This window comes from Anser anser, assembly GCF_964211835.1.
Source record: "Anser anser genome assembly, chromosome: 4".
Taxonomy (NCBI): domain Eukaryota; kingdom Metazoa; phylum Chordata; class Aves; order Anseriformes; family Anatidae; genus Anser; species Anser anser.
Window position 1 is genome coordinate 75,882,049 of NC_139724.1, and position 18,264 is coordinate 75,900,312.

The following is an 18,264-nucleotide window of genomic DNA, read 5'->3' on the forward strand; positions in this document are numbered from 1 at the left end:
TGTGTGGCTTTTATGGGGTGCGACTTTTGTCTGGAAGAGGACCCTTACGGACGCGGATGAACGTGTTCCAGCGATGGGAGCACGAGGCAGGGAGCTGGGACTCGTAAATCCCGCCTGTAGCTCTGCCATCGCTCAGTCCCATCTCTTCACACCTCGCTTTTCTCCCACTTCTGAAATAATGAAAAGCTCCTTGGGGCGCTGCAAAGCCCAAGCCGGCTGCTTTGGGAGGGATTTGGGAGGCGTTCCCAATGAGGAGAGGTTTTCTGATTAACAGCTGACGACTCTTGGGGCTGATTAATCACAGGTACTTCCCAGCTTGCAGGGCTGGACACGAAAAAGACACCAAGTAGTTGGCTAAAATGTATTTAGAGATAACTTTGCCCTACTCGGCTCCTAGGGGGCAGCAGGGTTTGTGCCTTTTGGTAGCGAATTGATGATTTCGGAGAGGGGGAGGGCATAAACTTCACTTTATAGTGCTCATATGAATACAAAATCTTGCTTTTTCTTACTTCGATGTCCCGTTTCTTGCCTTGGACAAATGCTGGTCTTTCACCTTCCCTTTTTCTCCGTTTTTCCGTAGGGGTACCAAGAGAAAAACAAGTTCATTGCTGCACAAGGTAAACACCTGGTTATTCTGCTAGCTGTGCCTCGAGGGATTTGGGCTGGGTCCTTCTGCCCTGTGAAGCTGTGCGAGTAACTGCAGGGCAGGGCCTCATGGCGGACCCTGCTCGGGATGAAAGGAGGCTGGGCAGAGCCTTGTCCTCCCACCCCGAGCCAGGGCTACAAGTGGCTGAGATCTCCCAAAATATTGCTAGTTCACCACTCCATTAAAGGCCCCTTAATAAAGCTGGGAAACCATTTATGCTGGAGAGAGCGCCGAGAGGTCTCTCTTTCATTTCTGCTCCTTTATAAACCTTAGCAGAGAAGAACGTGGGCTCGTGTCCTTGGAGAGAAACGGCTGTGTTCTTCACAGGGGAGCCAGGAGCTTGGGCTACGAGTGCCACAGCTCCTCCCAAGCTCGGGTGCCTCCCGGCAGAGCCTCACAGCAGCTCTCCCGTGGGTCTGGTCGGCAGCACCCAGCTGGGGCAAAGCTTCGGCTCTCTTTTTTTTCTCCTGGCTCGCCCTGAGCCTCGGGCTTGGCAGGGGATGTGGAGGTTGAGTCAGCTCCTCGTCTGGCAGGCAGCGGACAGCTATTCCCGTGCCATATTGAAATAGGATCCTGTGGTTAAAGCACAAGGCTCGGGGGCAGGACTCGTGCGTGCTATTTGTGACGGCCACGGTTTCCCCGTGTGACCTTGGGCAAGTTGTTTCCACGCTCCGTTTGTCTAATTTCCCCTTCTCAGGCTAAAAATGGAATTCCTGATCATAAAAAAGTATCCAGTCCCTTAAAAAAAAAAAAAAAAAAGCCCTGCTATTGTGCATGATAGGGTTGTTGTTTGGGTTAGCCAGCCTACCCGGGGACGCATCCTGTGCTGACATCTACCGGCAAAAACCATCTCGCATCAGCCACGGCTTCACGCCGCGGCGGGTTTCGGTCGCAGCAGCGCTCGTGTGGCTGATTCCTTCCCCTAACCACGACGCATCTGTTCACCTCGCCCTTAGGACCAAAGGAAGAAACGGTGAATGACTTCTGGAGGATGATCTGGGAGCAAAACACAGCAACGATCGTGATGGTGACCAACCTGAAGGAGAGGAAGGAGGTGGGTGCTGGCGTTCTCGCCTCCCGTCTCGCTCTGCTCCCAGGCTCCGCTCCCGAGCTCAGCCGCCCGCCTCTCGTCTCTCCCCGCAGTGTAAATGTGCTCAGTACTGGCCGGATCAGGGCTGCTGGACCTACGGGAACATCCGGGTGTCCGTGGAGGACGTGACGGTGCTGGTGGACTACACCGTGCGCAAGTTCTGCATCCAGCAGGTGCCGTGCCTCGCCTCGCCTCGCCTGCCCCGGCCCTCCCCGCATCCCTCCCCAGAGCTGGTGCCCCCTGCAGTTTCACCCAACTGCCCACAGCATCCCCACCTCCCTTTTTAACCAGAGTTATTAAAAACGTACTCGCCTCCAATACCTGGGACCCTGTTCTCCGTGTGTCAGCATCGCTGCGCTGAAAGCAGGCAGCGGGCAGCAGGCAGGTCTGACATTCAGCCCTGTAATCCTCCGGCAGTTGCTGTCACCAGCGTCTCGCCCACAGCCCCTTTCAGTGCCTCCAAAGAAGTCAGATCTGTCTCAAGAGCCGAGCCAGAACCCAGCGCCGCGTGCGTTGGTTTTCATTGCTTTCCCATCTGTCGCTGCCTCGTCACACCCTCCGAGGCTCCGGCTGCGTTACTCACTGTTTGTTTTCCCCGTGCTCCCAGGGGTAGGCAACAAAGCTGACGCGGGGGAGACCAAATGCCTCGATGGAAACCCGTCCGGAGCCTGAGCCGGGCTCTCTGAACCTCACCCTTTGCTCTGACAGCCCGGAGCGCCGAGCTTGTTTCCTCCCCTGCTTTTAACGCAAGGATGCTGTCGGCAGAGGCGTGGGGAATGAGAGAGTCACGTTAGGAATGAAATTCGGCAGCTTTCTGCTCGGCTGGAGCATGCAGGTGGCATCACCTGGGTGATGGTAGGAGCTGGCTCTGCGGGAGAGCAGGGGGGCTCAGGACACGCTCCGTACAAGTCAGGCACCGCTCGGGTGTTTTACAGCTTCAAGGCCACCCAGAGGATGCAGGATATGAGACAGAGCAATTAAAATAACATGCTTTTAGAGCTTTTAGAGCCTAATACGGCCCTGGAGGCTGGGTCCAGTGCTCCCTAAGCCTGCCAGTTCAGCCTGGGGGCCGTAGCTCCCTCCCTGCCCTTGCTTTTGGGAAAAGAAAGTAAATCGAAGTATTTGTGATGAATCTGAGCCGGCCTTTCCCCTGCAGGTAGGCGACGTCACGAACAAGAAGCCCCAGCGCCTCGTGACGCAGTTCCACTTCACCAGCTGGCCCGACTTCGGGGTGCCCTTCACTCCCATCGGGATGCTGAAGTTCTTGAAGAAGGTGAAGACGTGCAACCCCCAGTACGCAGGAGCCATCGTGGTGCACTGCAGGTGAGCCCGGTGACAGCTAACGTCTGCCTCTCCTCACGTGCCTGGAAAGCATCTCCTGTTTAATACCGAAAGGATGTTTTTTTCCATCAGGCCTTTTTTTTTCCCACTTGTTATTTAACACTGCAAGCTTCAGCCTGTCCGCATGGGAACACTCAAAAAAAAATTTATTCTGAGTGAGATTCTTGGAACCAGCGACGTGCTGGCGCTCGCACTGAGATGAAACCATCACTTGGTGCAGCTCGATTCAGTTGGAGCGAGCCGAGCTAAAATCCCCCCCTGTGCTTCGGCAGCACCTCCCTCGGCAGGAGAGGGCAGCATCCTGAGCTGCAGGGAGCTGGTGCTCAGCCTGCGAGAGGGAACCACGTTGTTCGAGCCCACCCGAAGCGAGTTTCAGGCTCAGCACCACCCCTGGGGTTTGCAGGAGGCTGCCTGCCTTTCAGAAGGGGAAAGCCCCCCGGTTAAAGGCAGAGCTGCCGTTTGCCACCTCCCAAGTCCACGTTTCCAGCTTCCTTCTCAGGGGGCAGCAGACGAAAGGGCTCGGGCTTTCCGTAGCGTCACCCAGCCCTCATCTTCCATCTCTCCTTAACGGCTGGCACAGGAACAAAGCCTTCCCCGGGGGCTCACCCTCATGGGGTGGAGGGTGGAAGGGCAGCGGGTAGAAACCCCTCCTTTCTCCCAAACCCAGTTTGCTGTTCGCTGGGCAGCTCTGGGCTCCAGCACGGGGCACTCAGTGCTGCTGCACTGACTTATTCCCTGTCCCCTCTGCCGTTTCAGCGCCGGGGTGGGACGCACGGGCACTTTCATCGTCATCGACGCCATGCTGGACATGATGCACGCCGAGAGGAAGGTGGACGTTTACGGCTTCGTCAGCCGGATCCGGGCTCAGCGCTGCCAGATGGTACAGACAGATGTAAGCGTGCCGCTGTGCTCTCTCCGGGCTTCGCTCCCCGGGGTTTTCCTTCGTACGCTCAGTCCCAGAGCCACCTGCAGCGGCTCTGCGTGCGAGTCGAGGCCGTCCCCAGGTTTGGGAGGAGCACTGAGACAGAGCTGCGTCAAGGGAGCCTTTCGTTAGGTCCTGCGGGACGCAGTCACCAGCTTCCCCTTCAGCTTTGTGTCAGATTCCTGCAGGAATAGCAAATAAGGCCTCGGACCCCTTCCGGGGTGCCCGCTGAGGTCCTCCCGAGCGCAGCGGGGAGCTGACAGCCTCTCCCTGCACCCCTTCCAGATGCAGTATGTGTTCATATACCAAGCGCTCCTGGAGCACTATCTCTACGGCGACACGGAGCTGGAGGTGACTTCGTTAGAAATCCACCTCCAGAAGATCTACAACAAAGTGCCAGGGACCAGCAGCAACGGCCTGGAAGAGGAGTTCAAGGTGAGGCTGGTTCCTGCTCTGCTGGGTTTGCTCAGCCCGTGCTGGAGGGAGCCCCGCGCGCCCGGCTGGCCTTCGGTGGCCCCAAAAAGCTCTCCCTGCTCTCCTTTCTTCCTCTGCAGAAGCTGACTTCGATCAAAATTCAGAACGACAAGATGAGGACGGGCAATTTGCCGGCAAACATGAAGAAGAACAGGGTGCTTCAGATAATTCCATGTAAGGCTGGCTTGTCTGGGTGAGCGAGGAGGGGGACAGAGGCGTCTGTGGGGTCACAGGATGGCTGAGGTGGGAAGGGGCCTTGGGAGGACGTCTGGCAGGGACAGCATGAAGGGGCAGGGTCAAGGTGAGGTGGGTTTTCAGGACCTTGTCACCCCTTCTCCCTGCCCCAGGCCCCCCAAACCAGGGCATGGCAGAAGGCAGAACCGAATCTTCTCGTCCTAAATGAGCAGCGGGCTCCCTTCCCTTCCCTTACTGTGTCTCATCTAGGGCTTGGTGACTTCCCAGCCAAAGGCCGTGCGTAACTCTCAGTAAAGGTCCCCAAAACTCAGATCGTTTTGCTTCTGTTCTAGATGAATTCAACCGAGTAATCATTCCAGTGAAGAGAGGTGAAGAAAACACAGACTACGTAAATGCGTCCTTCATTGACGTGAGTCTTCCTCCATCTCCTCCCACCTCACACTCCTTCCTGTGGGAAGGATTTGTCCAGAAACACTTCTCCTACGGGTTTCATAAGCTTCCTTCCACTTCCCTTTGCTTTCAGCGCTGGATGGTGCTGGTTTGTCTCAAAGAAACCGTGCGGGCAGGGGTTTCTCCAAGAAACCAGTCTGTACCCACAGTTGCTTTGCGGCTTGAGTGGGAGAGGAGGTTTGGAGCCTAAGGAGGGCCTCCAAATCCTGCTCTCACTTCTGCAGCTCCGGGGTTTGACGATGGCTTTGGAGAAGCGGATGCACAAAGCCATGAGAGTAATTGCTTTATGGCACCGCTCGTTTGGTCAGAAAACATCCGCTAGATTAGTTAATGGGAGCGGTGCACGGATCCCAAAACCCTTGAGAAAACCAGGTCAATCCCATTACACCTGTCCTGGCGGCTGGAGGAAATGAGGCGGGGAGGTTAAGTGCTTTCCTCACTCCGAGGAGGACATCAGTGATTGCACAGCCTTTTCCCCGTGAGTAATCCTGTTGACTTCAGGGGTCCGTCTCCCAGCAGTGTTTATCTTTGCGCAGTGATGCCAGTGCTGGGTAAGCGACAAAGAATTTTGCTCTTCCCTAGCCCAATCTCTAATACCATTTTTGTTCTAATATCATTTCTCCTAGCCCAATTTCTAATATCATTTACTAACGGCAGCGGGGCTTTCTTCCCCCCAAAGGGTAATTACTGCCACGGGCCAAACTAGTAAAATCAATGTATTCCCAGATACAACGTCCCAAATGATCTCTTCCCCCAAAATCCCTCCTGTCGGGTCCCTGCATTTCGCTCTGGCTGTGCTCTGGCCGCGTCAGCTTCTGCCAAAATGCAGCTGCGAGCAGCCGCCTTGCTCTTGATCAGAAAGCTGAAATGTCAGGCAGGCAATTTTGTCGAGGGTTCAATTTCCTGCCTCCGCTGAGTTTTGTTTAAATGGCAAGCTCCGAATGACGAAACATCTGCGTTCAGTCTGCTGCGAGGTCGCGGGGGAATGTTGGAGGTTTTCTGTCTCGAAGCACTTCTTGTTGTGGAGCAGAGTCACCCTGACTTACGACAACGCCTGGTTTTGCTCCCTGCTTCCCAAAATCCCCAGTAAGAAGCGGAACGGTAGCACTTAGCCATGACTGCTACAAAGTTGGGACTTCTCAACGTGTCGTAGGAGTTCTGGAAGCCCAAACCCAAATTCCAAAACTTTGGAAAACCAAATTCTTCTCCAGACAAGCGGGGCCACGCACACGTGGGGAATTTGATCCCGCCTCAGCTGCACTTTGTACCAACGAAGGTCTCGCCGTGGCAGAGCTCTGGCTGGCGGTGGCTCAGCTGCCAGGTTTTTGGGGCTGATCAAGCCGAGGCAGATGGCTCTGCCCAGCCTGCGGTTATTTGCACAAACAGTCACAGTGCCCCACAATTTAATTCGGCTCGGCAGCGTGTCCAGCAGCACATGGACGTATCCTCCGCTGCTGTACGCAGTCCCCACTCGGAATGAGCCAGAAGGCCCCAAATCCACTGGATTTACCACTTTTTGGTTGTTTTTTTTGGGGGGGAGGGCTCGCATTTGGAGGGCAGAGCTCCCACGCAGACCTCAGCCGGTCGAGCTGAGCGTGCGGAGAGCCTGGCACGGCGCGGGGAGCCGCGACGAGCAGCCTGGGCACCGCAGCCTCTTTGCCTGGCGTGGAGGAATAGGGCAGGGGGCCCAGGGAGAGCGGGTCCGGCGTGCCCTTTCGCTTGGCGCTCGCAGGCAGGGTTAAGAGTGCCTGCGCCGCGCTCTTTGCTGAATTAAATGGCACAGAGAGCTCCGCAGGGGTGCACCTCCAGCCCTTTACCTTGCCAAGAGTTGGTGCTGTTTCCCCAGGGAGCTTTCTCCCCAGGGCAATGACACCTCTGCCAAACCCCCTCTGGGTACCACAAACAAGGCTCGAGGGTGTTTCTCCCCCCCAAAAAAAAACACTTTTTTCCTCTTGTTTCCGTGCAGGGTTATCGCCAGAAGGATTCCTACATCGCCAGCCAAGGGCCGCTGCAGCACACGATAGAGGACTTCTGGAGGATGATCTGGGAGTGGAAATCCTGCTCCATCGTGATGCTGACGGAGCTGGAGGAGAGAGGCCAGGTAAAGGCATGGCCTGGCTGCGCCCAGGCGAGCACTAAAAGAAAGCAGAGCACACCCTTACCCCTCCCGCAATGCTTTCCCAGGAGAAGTGCGCCCAGTACTGGCCCTCCGACGGCTCCGTGTCCTACGGAGACATCACCGTGGAGCTGAAGAAAGAGGAGGAGTGCGAGAGCTACACGGTGCGGGACCTGCTGGTGACCAACACCAGGGTAAGAGCCCGGCCTCGGCCCTTCGGGGGCCTCAGGTTTTCCTCCTCCTCCTCCTCCTCCTCCTCCTGCCGTGCTGAGCTCCGGCTGTGCTCTTCCCCCAGGAAAACAAGAGCCGACAGATCCGGCAGTTTCATTTCCACGGCTGGCCCGAGGTTGGGATCCCCAGCGACGGCAAGGGGATGATCAACATCATCGCGGCTGTGCAGAAGCAGCAGCAGCAGTCGGGCAACCACCCCATCACTGTGCACTGCAGGTAAAGCCCCGAAATTCGGGGTTCGCTTCGCCCTCGTCTCAAAACGCCAGCGTTTTAGGACCGCGCGGCTTGGGTCGTGCGTGGAGATGAGAAAAACGCCAGCAGAGCCGGGCTGCTCGGCGCAGCTCGGGCACAGCAGAGGGTTTCCTTGAGCTCTGGGTTTCTCTTTGGCAGTGCCGGAGCAGGAAGAACGGGAACCTTCTGTGCGCTGAGCACCGTCCTGGAAAGGGTGAAGGCAGAAGGGATTCTCGACGTCTTTCAGACGGTGAAGAGCTTAAGACTACAGAGGCCGCATATGGTGCAGACACTGGTAAGGGCGGCTGAGCACCCCGCACACACCCCGTGCTCCTCGGGCCCCGTGGACCTCAGCGAGGACGCGCTGGGGGCTCAATTCCCTGAAATTTTGGAGAAAAACTTCCTCGGCTGAAGGTTTTCTCTCCCCGTGAAAGCTTTGGGGTGGAGGTGGGTCAAGAGGCTCCCTCCCCGTCCTCCTGCTGGGACATCGGGGGAGCGGAGCTGGGCTGGCTGAACGCATCGACCCCCTTTGAGCGCTGGCACGAGCCGGAGGAGCCTTTTTGGGGGCGTCCTCACCCCTTAGCCCGTGTCATTCCGGGCTCCAGGAGCCTGGGAACTCGTCCTGGGGCGGCTCCGGCAGTCGGTGCGGCAGGGAGGAGAGCAGACAGGGCTGGAGGAGGTCTAACAAGAGGCGGCTGCAAGGACGCTCGGGGATTATTTAAGTCTTTGGGCTCAGAATAGGGGCTCAGAGGGGAGGAGGAAAGCTGCTGCCTCCGTCCGGAGACATCCCCCCACGGGTTTCGCCCCTTTCCCAGCCCCGCAAGAGCCATGAGATGCTTTAGGGTGCAGCAGGGGGCAGCCGGTAGCAGCTGGGTGCAGCCCCCAGAGCACCTCGTTGTTTCTCAGACGCGGGTTTTCCCCGCCTAACCCCCTGCTCTTCTGCTCCCCGCAGGAACAGTACGAATTCTGCTACAAGGTGGTGCAGGAGTACATCGACGCCTTCTCAGACTACGCCAACTTCAAGTGAAAAAACACACACACACACAAAAAAAAAGACAAAAAATGACAGAAGAGTTGCCTTCTTTAATATTTTGTAATATTCTGTTTGTTAATATACCCCCCCAGAATATGTGTATATATCTTAACTGTTTTAGAGGTTGGTACCACGAGCTTCATCTTAGCTGGAGATTTTATATGTAGCAAAGTGTTAGTGCAGATACTGTCGGCTCCTTTTTTTTTTTTTTTCCAATGTTTTATTGGGGAATTAAATAGCGTGATGTTTGGATTAATATTGTCATACCATCTCTCTTCTGGAGAGCTGCTACAGGCTGTTATTTTGTTTGTAAATCTTTTTTTTTTTTTTCTCTTGAGGGAGTAAAGCCTTTTTAAAAAAAACAAAAACAAAAACAAAAACCGCGACAAAACCAAACCGCCGAGCTAGCCTGGATCTCCTCTGAAAAAAAAAATCACCCACCAAGCACAAGCTTTGCCGAACTCGCAGGGAAATGGTTTCACATTTTTCTGCTGGTCAGCTCTTAAAAAAAAAAAAGGAGAAAAAACAACAACAACAACAACAAAAAGCTTACTCTGTGTGTGTGTATCTATATAAACAGCCTCGGTTTTGTAGAAGCAGCAGCAGGAGTTGCCCCCTTCGGGGTCGGGCCCCCACCTGCTGTGGGGTTGGGACCCGAAGCTCGCAGCGCCGGGTGGGGTTTCGATTAAAAAAAAGGGGGGGAAAAGGGAAAAAAAAAAAGAAAAAAAAAAAGGATTTTTGCTCCCTGAAGGAAATGCCCTTGTGGTTTGTGCCTGCAGCTGCGGGGCCGGAGCAGGACCCCTCCGTCCCTGCTCACCCCGTCCTCGGTGGGTGGCCGGGTGTCCCCAGCCCTCCCCCGAATTTGTGGGACCGACGGGGAGCTGCGGCCCCGCCACGAACCGGCGCCGGGCTTGCTGGGGCCGCGTTCGTGTCCCCCCAAATCCAGCGTGTCCTCGTGCGTCCCCCCCTTTTTCTTTCCCAGCCGTAAAACGAAGCCGGCACCGACTCCACCGGACCCTCGGCGTAAAGGCAATTTCTGCTCTTGGGGGACGGGGCCGTGTTGTTTTCGCCTTCTCTTCACCCCCGTTTTTTGTGGGCGGAGATTTGGGTCCCCCCCAGATTATTTCGCCCAGCACCCCAACACGTAGGGTCAGCACTCGGCTGCTCCCTCCCAGGTGATAAATCCAGGGAAACCCTAAACGCGATGGGACGGGGCACGGGAAGAGCCCTAAAGAAAAATCCTAAAGGCACGGTGCTGCAGCGCTGTTTTTGTTAAAAGAACAGGTGATGATGGTTAATTTTAACAGTTTCCTTGCTCTGGGGAGGCGCTGGATGAGGATTTTTTTTTCCCTTCCGTGATGCTCAGAGCTGGTTCGCGGCGTTTTGGGGCCGGGGGAGCGTGGCAGACCTTTGGCCGTGGGCAGAGCGGCCGGGGCGAGCTGCCGCCGCCTCCTGTGCAAATAGCAGGGGCTCGAGAGCTGCCGGAGCTAATCCGGGGCCGGATCCCCCTTAATCCGGGGCCGGATCCCCCTTAATCCCCTTCCCCGGCCCCGCTGCGTCCCCAGAGCCGGGGGCTTTCGGCCAAGCGGGCAGAGGGATCCCGACCGGGATTTTGGGGGGTGGCGAAGGGAGAATTGGCAGGGAAAAGGGAAACTCGGAGCCCTGCTGGAATGGGGGAAACTGAGGCAGGAGGGATTTGCTCAGTGCCCTGCCCGCCAAGAGCAGCTTCCAGCACCCCCCCCCCGGCACCCCGGGGCTGGGCGGGCGCCGGCTGCGAGGTCCCCGGGGAGCGGGGCCGACGTCAGCGCCACGGAGCTCGGCCCTACAAAGAGCGGCGCTGAGCCCCCCGCACAGCGCACAGCGCCCGGCGCAGCGCCCTGAGCAGGTGAGAGCCTGGGGGGGGGGAGTGGGGGCACCCCGGGGTGGGGGGACCCGAATCTGCCCTAGGGGCACCCGTGGGTGCTTGTCCTCTACAGCGTCTCCGTCCTAATCCCAGCCCAGCAGCACCCACGGGTGCTCATCCCCTGCAGCGTCTCCATCCCCAAATAGGACCCTGGGGTGCCCGTCCTTGCTGGGCACCAAGCAGCACCCATGGGTGCCTGTCCCCTCCAGCATCTCCATCCCCAAACCCAGCCCAGCAGCACCCATGGGTGCTCATCCTGTGCAGCATCTCCACCCCAAACCTAGCCCAGCAGCACCCATGGGTGCTCACACCCCCTGGGATCCCCACCCCAAACCCAGCCCAGCAGCACCCATGGGTGCTCATCCCCTCCAGCATCTCCATCCCCAAATCCAGCCCAGCAGCACCCATGGGTTCTCGCACCCCCTGGGATCCCCACCCCAAACCCACCCCGAGCAGCACCCATGGGTGCTGCACCCAACCAGGGTGCCCTCCCCCACCGGCAGCGGGTACGAGGCCGAGTGCTGGGGGGGGGGACGCCCCGACCCCACGCCCCCCCCTTGGCCCCGCAGCCCCCGGCCATGGCTCCCCGTGGCGCCCCGCTGCTGCTGCTGGCCCTGCTGCTGCTGGCGGGAGCCGCCTGGGGCCAGCACTGGTCCCACGGCTGGTACCCGGGGGGCAAGAGGGACCTCGGCGCCCCCCCGGCCCTGCAGGTAGGGAGACACTCCCGGATTATCCCCCTTTGGGTTATTTTGCCCCCCAGATTATAACCCCCCCTGCCCGGTTATTCCCCTCCCCAATTTATTCCCCCTCCCCCCCCCCGAATTACCCCCCCACACTCTGCCTGGTTATTCCCCAGCCCCCAGATTATCCCCCTCCATGGGATTATTCCCATCTGGGTTATCCCCCTCCTCCCGGGATTATCCCCCCCCGCTGGGATTACCACACCCCCATGGGATAACTCCCCACATACCCTGGATTACCCCTCTCCCATGGGATTACCCCCCTCCCACGGGATCACCCCCTCCCCACCCGGCATTAACCTGCCCCATTTGGGATTACGCCCCACACACACCCGGGATTACCCCCCCCTCTAAGGATTTACCCACCGGAATTACCCCCATATAACCCCCCTCCGACGGGATTACCCCCAGATTCCCCCCTCTCCACCCGAGATTACCCCCCACCCCGGAATTAACCCCTCGGATTACCCCTCCCCCAGGATTAACCCCCGGATTACCCCCTTCCCGCGGGATTAAACCCCAGATTACCCCCCCTTCCCGGGATTAACCCCCCGGATTACCTCGGATTACTGCGGATTATCGCGGATTACCCCGGATTACCGCCCATTCTCTCCCCCCCGCAGGTCCCAGCCCCCCCCGGGCCCTGCCGCCCCCCCCCGGGCCGCCCCCTCCCTCCGCACCCCGGCCGCCCCGGCCCCCCTCCTGCCCTCTAGCCCCTCCCCTCCCCGAACTACATTTCCCGTCACGCCCCGCTCCCCACCCCCTTACCCCTCCTCCCTCCTCATTGGCCGCCGCTTCCCGCCCTCCTACGTCACATCCGTCCCCCCCGCCGGCCGCCATGTTGCGGGCGCTGAGGCGCTGCCGCCCGGGGGCGATCGTGGCGGCCGCGCTCGGCCCCGGCGCCGGCTCCGGGCCCGGCCTCGGCCTCGCGTGGGGCCCGCGGCTGGTGCCGGCCCGGGGCCGCAAGACGCGGCACGACCCCCCCGCCAAGGCCAAGGCGGCCCGCCTGAAGGTGCCGCCGCCCGTCGACCCCGCCGAGCTCGCCGTGGTCACCGAGCGGTACCGGCAGCACCGCGCCGTGCTCGGGGCCCTCCGGTACCGCGGGGGGGTGAGGGCTGGGAGGGGGTTTGGGGAGGCTGGGGGGGGTTTGGGGCGGCTGGGGGGCTGCTGTGGGGTAATGGTTTGGCTATGGGGCCGCTGTGGGGCAGGGGGCTGGGTATGGGGCTGCTGTGGGGTAATGGAGGGGTTGGGGGGCAGTGCAAGGGGGCTGTGGGGCAGGGAGCTGTTTGTGGGGCTGCTGTGGGATGGGGTTGGGATGGGACGGGCTGCTGTGGGGTAACGGTTTGGGTGTGGGGCTGCTGTGGGGCAGGGGGGCGGCTGTGGGGCTGCTGCAGGGCACGTGGCTAGGTATGAGGCTGTTTGGGGGTAATGGGGGGGTTGGGGGGTGGTGGCTGTGGGGTGTGGGGATGTCTGTTGGGGCTGCTGGGGGGTGGGAGTAGGATAGTGAAGTTTCTGTGGGATAGGGGTTCGGCTCTGGGGCTGTTCCTGGGCACCTGGCGGGGTATGGGGCCTGTTTAGGGGTAATGGAGGGGTTGGGGGGCAACGCAAGGGGGTTGTGGGGTGGGGGGCTGTTTGTGGGGTTGCTGGGGGGTGGGATTGGGGCAGTCGGGCTGCTGGGGGGTAGGGGTTCAGCACTGGGGCTGCTCCAGGGCATGTGGCTGGGTACGAGGCTGTCTTGGGGTAATGGAGGGGTTAGAGGGTGGTGTAGGGGGGCTGTGGAGCAGGGTGCTGTTTGTGGGGCTGCGGGGGGGTGGGATCGGGACAGTCGGGCTGCTTTGGGGTGGGAGTGGGACAGTCAAGCTTCTGTGGGGGCACATGGCTGGGTGTGGGGCCGTTTGGGGGCAACGGAGGGGTTGGGGGCAACGCGGGGGGGGGGCTGCGGGGTGCTGAGCTCCCCGCCCCGCGGCAGCTGCATCTTCAGGGCCGAGGTGCTGCAGCAGAAGCGCGAGGAGCGGCTGCAGCTGGAGGGCTCGGCGGCGCTGCGGGAGGAGCACCGGCTGCTGATGGCCTGGAACGAGGCTGAGAACGCGCGGCAGCGGGCGCGCAGGTGGGGCCGCGGCGGGGCCACTCGGGCTTCAAGCCCTAAAAACCCGCAGCGGGCTGGAATCGGGGCCGGCGAGGGCTCCCTTCCCCAGAGCCGCTGCGTTTGTTCTGGCTGCCTGCGACCTCGCGGAGCTCGTACCCAGTTACCGTGTCCTGCTTAGGCGCGTGGTTTTGTTTTTTTTTCCTCCCTTCCCGCGTGGCAGAGAGGAAAGAATTAGGAAGGCGGCGGAGGAAGAGCAGAGGCAGAAGCTGCAGGCTGCGGAGAGCAAGGCCAGGCAGGCGGCGGCCTCCCTGCGGGAGAAGGAGAGCGCCGTGCTCCGCCTGCAGGTACGGGCGCTGCTCCTGGTCCCAGCTGGGCAGCCCGTGGGGGGAACGGGCTCGTTTCCCGGGGGTTCGTGTCACGGGAACGCGAACGTCGGCTCCCGACTGCACGAGGAAGGGCTGGAGGTGACGCGGGAGCTCTGGGAGCGGAGGGCGGAAGGATCCCGAGCGGGAGGACCCCCGAGTCCTCTTTTCGGGGCCCTCCTCCGGGGAGCACGCGAGGATCAAATCCTGCCCGGCCGCCCTCAAGCCGCTCCCCTCCCCTTCCCTTCAGGAGGAAGCCAAATCGTTCCTCACCCCCCAGAACCTGGAGGCGCGCATCGAGGAGTGCCTGGACAACCCGCGCAACTACAACTTCGCCGTGGACAAGGAGGGCCGCGTCGTCAGGCGCACCGTGCTGCCCTAGCGGGGCTGGGGCCCGCGGCTCCTTCCCTGCGCTGCCCGAAGCGGGCGCGGGATTGTCGGACAGGCGGGTTCTGGGGAAGGAGGGAAGGGGAGAAACGCTCGGGCCGGCGGTGGGACCGCGTCGCTTCGAGGTGTTGAAGCCCCATCAGAGGAGGAGCCGCGGGTTTCCCTGCTCCCGTTGCTCCGAGGCTGCTCCGCAGCTTCGCCTCCCGCCGGCTTGGACCCTCCTGTTCTCGGAGCTCCTGGGGCCCAGGGGTAGCGAGGCGGATCCCGAGGCAGATCCCAAAGCCCTGAGCTCCCCGGGGGCTGCAATCCCCCCGGCTGCTTCCCGGAGCTGACCCCACTGGTCCCCGGTCGCCTCTCCTGGCTCTGGCTCCCCCCTTTCCCCTTCCCCTCTGTTTCCCCTGCGCTCGGTTGGTCTCGGTTTACCCGCGGTGAAAGCCGCGCGCCTCCTGCGGGCGGGGTCGTGCCCGGGCCTTGTGCCGGGCTCATTACCCCACCGCGTGCCGCTGTGCCTGCCTGGCCGGGCGCTTCCCCCTCCGCGGCACAAACCCTGGGTGCCAGCGGCCTCGCGCGGCCTTTGGGCCCCTCCGGATGCTTCTCGAAGTAAACTCGGTCCCGGTGGTTTTGTCAAAACCGCGGCTCCCGTGCGTTTCGTTGCGTGAAATCGTTCGCCGTGCATTTTCTGCCCTGGTGGGAGGCCTGTTGGTCACCCTTGAGCCCTCTTTTTTTACGTCGGATGGGGCCAGATTAGAAATCTGTGCGGAGGGCGTCCCGATCCCAACATCTCCTTCCCCTTGTCCCGCGGCTGCAGCCTCGGGGCCGCCCGGCCCCAGTGCCCACACCCCGCTCCCTGGGGGCGAACCCCCCGCCGCAGAAAGCCCCCTTCCAGCCTCGCTTGGACCCGCGCCCCCCAAAAACCTCCCTTTGTCCCTCCAGCCTGCCCCTGCTGAACCGGGACCCTGCGGCCGCAGCAGGCGGCACACGAAAAGCGTGCAGGCGTTGAGCTTTTGTTCTCCATAGAAGCTTTATTTTTATTTAAGGACGTCGCGGGCCCGGGCTCGTCTGCTCCCCCGGAGCCGCGCAGCTTTTCCCCCGGCGCCCTACGTGAACAGCGCCTCTCGCTCGCAGGCTGGGTCGGCCACGCAGCCCTCTGGCAGGGAGAGAAGGGAGAGCGCGGGGTGAGCGAGGCAGCGTGAAGCAGCAGCACCCTTTTTTTTTTTTTTTTTATGATTTTCGAGCACGGAGCAGCACCCTTTTTTTTGGTTTCAGAGCAGCGAGGCCGCGCGGCCGCTCCGTGGCGTCATGCCCCATAAAACCTGGGGCTGCCAACCCAAAACCAGAGGCAGCGAGCGCTGCGGGAGCCCGGCGGCTCGCTCTGCCCTGCTTTATTTTTTTTTTTGGCTCGGAGGTTTCCCCTCTCCCAGCTCTAAACCCACCCACCCACCCCCCCCCCCGGGGCTCACCGCTGCTGCAGCAGATGCCGGGGGCGGCACAGCTCGCCCCGTCGCCGCCGCAAGGTTTCCTCCCGGACTCGCAGGGCGTGGGCAAGAAGCTCTCCTCCTGGCAGCGCAGCGTCTCCGGGGTGCCCAGGTAGCAGCCCAGCTCCTCGCCGCAGCAGATGCGGGGCCCGAAGCAGCGCCCCTGGTTCCTGGGGCCGCAGGGCAGGCACTGCGCGGGGCGGGAAGGCGGTGGCGGAGATTTTTTCAGCCCCCCCCGGCTCCCTCCTCGCCCCCACAATTCGCTCCTTGCCTTTGCGTCAGGAGGGATGTGCCCGGGGAGCGGCACAGCCCCCGTGGCTCTCACTTAACGGGGTGCTCGGGCACCCGTTTCACCCCTAAAAGGGCCGTCCTATAAAACCCGCGCCCCGTTTGCCCCTCTGGAAGCGTTTTGCCCCAGCTCAAACGGGGTTGGGGCTGGGGAAAAGCAGCAGCTTTACATCGCCGTCCCGCTCCCTCCTTCCACCTCTTCCCCCAAGCTGCTGCGGGGCCAGCCCTAGGCTGCGGGAGCTGCCCGGCCCCAAACCCCCCCCCGTTCCTAACCCATTCCCCGCGCCTTGTCTCGGGGATTTCGGAGGATTCGGAGCAGGGAAGGGTCGGGAGGAGGAGGAGGAGAGCGGCCGGCGGGGCCCTACCTTCCTGACGTCCCCGTCCAGCACGGCGCGCTTGCCCCCGATGGGGCAGTTCTGGATGTAACACGCCGAGGAGAGCGCCAGGAGGCCCAGCAGGCAGAGGGCGAGCGCCTTGGCGTGCATGGCTGCGGGGTCCTGCGGGCTCGGGGCGCTTCTGGGGCCCCGTGGCGGCGAGCGGGGGTATTTATAGGGCCCGTTGCTGCTTAGGCGGGCCGCCGGTGTCGTCACCCGTTTCCCCCTAAAAGCCCCGAGGCATTGCTCTCCACGCCGCGGGTCGAGGACGTGAGGGCAGCGCCGTGGCGCTCATTTGCTCCTCGGCGCCCGCTGCGGCAGGGGGACGCCCGGGGGCTGGTTTTGGGGTGAAACCTCGTGGTTTCGCTCCTCCAGCCCCCTCGGCGGCCGGGCTGTGGGTTCTTTGCTTCGTGCCCCGTTGGCTGGGCGGGTTTGGAGGAAGGCGTCCCGAAGGCTGCGGGGTGAGGAGGGTGAGGTGTAGGGAGGCTGTGTGCTTGGCCCTATACAAACCCCGTCTGGTTAGGGGGGAAAAATAGCCCCACAGAGCATGGGGGGCCATGGGTTGGGGTGTGAAATGTGGTGTCCGGTCCTTCCTGCCCCCCTCTGCCTGCTGCTCAGCAGCACGGCGGCTCCGGGTGACCCCAAACCCACCCCAGCTACCCAAAACCTCATCAGCAAACGCTCAAAAACCCCCAAATCCCCCCTAACTCCCACCCTGGAGCCGCACACGTGGCTTGACCGTCCTCCCAAGCCCGAAGCTCCCCCCGCCTTCGTTAGCGCAATTAAGAGCTCCCCGGCTTGAATTAATTCCCCGGCAGCTCTGACGTCTGCGGGGGGCGCGACCCCGAGCCCAGCCGGCGCCTGCTTAATCGGGGAGCGCGACCCCGTGGCCTCCGCTTGGCGGGGCCGCGGGTAACGGGATCGTCGGGGTCATCCCGCACGGCCCCCAGCGCCCTCGGAGGTGCGTGGGGCTGACGTGGGCAGCGCAGGACGCGTCCCCCTGGCCGGAGGAGCTCCACCTCCCCGGGGGACCCTATAAAAGCCGCCCGGCCCCGCGCGCGGCCAGACGCCGGCCTGGGGGGACCGCAGGAGGGACTTGGCTCCTGTTTGGGGACACGGACCCCAACAACCCGCCCGGAGCGAGGACCCCGTAAGGGTAAGAGACTTGGGGGCGGCATGTGCCCCAGTACCCCAAATCTGGGGTGGAAATGTGCCCGGGGGGGTGCTGGTAGGCGAGCGATGGGATCGCTGCGATGGGTGAGACAATTTTGGGGGTTGTGGTCAGCTGGGAGCCCGAAGCTTGCAGATCTTCGGTGCTTTTGGGGTGGTTTTCTTGCTTTTTCTCCTGCTCAGGAGGTGAGATGGAGCCGGCGTCGCCGTCCGAGGGGCGCGACGGATTTGCACGGCGTCGGCCCCGGGAGCTGAACCCCCCCAAATCTCTGCTTCCCGAAGGCACCAGAACCCCCAAAGTGCCCCTACAGTGGGGCTTGGCAAAGAGGTGAGGTGACGGTGACGTCCTGGGGCACGTCCCCCTCCCGCGTCTGCGTGCGCAGGGCGGGTCAGCACCCATGGGTGCCGGCGGGGACCCCGGGGTGGGAATTGGGGTGGCGAACCCCACAGGCTGGCTCCGCTGGGTGGGCTTTTTACCTTTTAGTGCTGGAAAAAACGTGGCAAATCCCACACCCAGCAACATCCCTACAGCCGGGAGCCGACCCTCTGAGGCGGAAAATCCCGCTGGGAACGGGACGAGGGGGATTTGGGGACCGGGGATTTGGGGAGGGGGCTGCAGGCGCCGCAGCCACCCACCTCGGACCCCACCCTCGCCATCCCCGAGCCCCGTCGGTGTCCCCGAGCTGCTGACGTCCCCTCCCCATCCCCTCCCCGTCCCCTCCCCATTCCCATGCCCCGCACGAGGCCAGC

The 18,264-nt window shown here is 61.6% G+C and overlaps 3 protein-coding genes across 6 annotated transcripts in view; 2 read left to right on the plus strand and 1 right to left on the minus strand.

The window, feature by feature from the left end:
- PTPRA (protein tyrosine phosphatase receptor type A) overlaps window positions 1–8,982 on the plus strand; it is a 97,731-nt gene extending 88,749 nt beyond the window's left edge. For all 3 annotated transcript variants that reach the window (XM_083832771.1, XM_083832770.1, XM_083832772.1), the window contains 13 exons: window positions 581–617; window positions 1,603–1,700; window positions 1,790–1,909; window positions 2,893–3,059; window positions 3,834–3,969; window positions 4,285–4,434; window positions 4,554–4,647; window positions 5,001–5,077; window positions 7,085–7,219; window positions 7,303–7,428; window positions 7,530–7,681; window positions 7,856–7,991; window positions 8,649–8,982. In XM_083832771.1, the coding sequence (XP_083688897.1) occupies window positions 581–617; window positions 1,603–1,700; window positions 1,790–1,909; window positions 2,893–3,059; window positions 3,834–3,969; window positions 4,285–4,434; window positions 4,554–4,647; window positions 5,001–5,077; window positions 7,085–7,219; window positions 7,303–7,428; window positions 7,530–7,681; window positions 7,856–7,991; window positions 8,649–8,723 (1,503 nt within the window). In that variant the 3' untranslated portion in view covers window positions 8,724–8,982. The remainder of the gene's footprint in view (window positions 1–580; window positions 618–1,602; window positions 1,701–1,789; window positions 1,910–2,892; window positions 3,060–3,833; window positions 3,970–4,284; window positions 4,435–4,553; window positions 4,648–5,000; window positions 5,078–7,084; window positions 7,220–7,302; window positions 7,429–7,529; window positions 7,682–7,855; window positions 7,992–8,648) is intronic.
- A 3,201-nt stretch (window positions 8,983–12,183) lies between these two features.
- MRPS26 (mitochondrial ribosomal protein S26) lies at window positions 12,184–14,837 on the plus strand. 2 transcript variants are annotated; one of them, XM_083833947.1, is made up of 4 exons: window positions 12,185–12,467; window positions 13,342–13,479; window positions 13,679–13,802; window positions 14,071–14,837. In XM_083833947.1, the coding sequence occupies exons 1-4, from the start codon at window positions 12,211–12,213 to the stop codon at window positions 14,200–14,202; spliced, it is 651 nt and encodes a 216-aa protein (XP_083690073.1). In that variant the 5' UTR covers window positions 12,185–12,210; the 3' UTR covers window positions 14,203–14,837. The 2 variants fall into 2 exon arrangements, with proteins under 2 accessions (XP_083690074.1, XP_083690073.1); XM_083833948.1 differs by lacking the exon at window positions 13,342–13,479 and having other exon boundaries at window positions 12,184–12,467.
- A 142-nt stretch (window positions 14,838–14,979) lies between these two features.
- On the minus strand, window positions 14,980–18,174 carry LOC310898628 (neurophysin 1). The gene is made up of 3 exons (XM_083833950.1): window positions 16,336–18,174; window positions 15,668–15,872; window positions 14,980–15,354 (listed from the first exon to the last, which is right to left on the minus strand). Exons 1-3 carry the CDS (start codon window positions 16,453–16,455, stop codon window positions 15,305–15,307), a joined length of 375 nt encoding a protein of 124 aa, XP_083690076.1. The 5' UTR covers window positions 16,456–18,174; the 3' UTR covers window positions 14,980–15,304.
- Window positions 18,175–18,264: the final 90 nt, after the last annotated feature.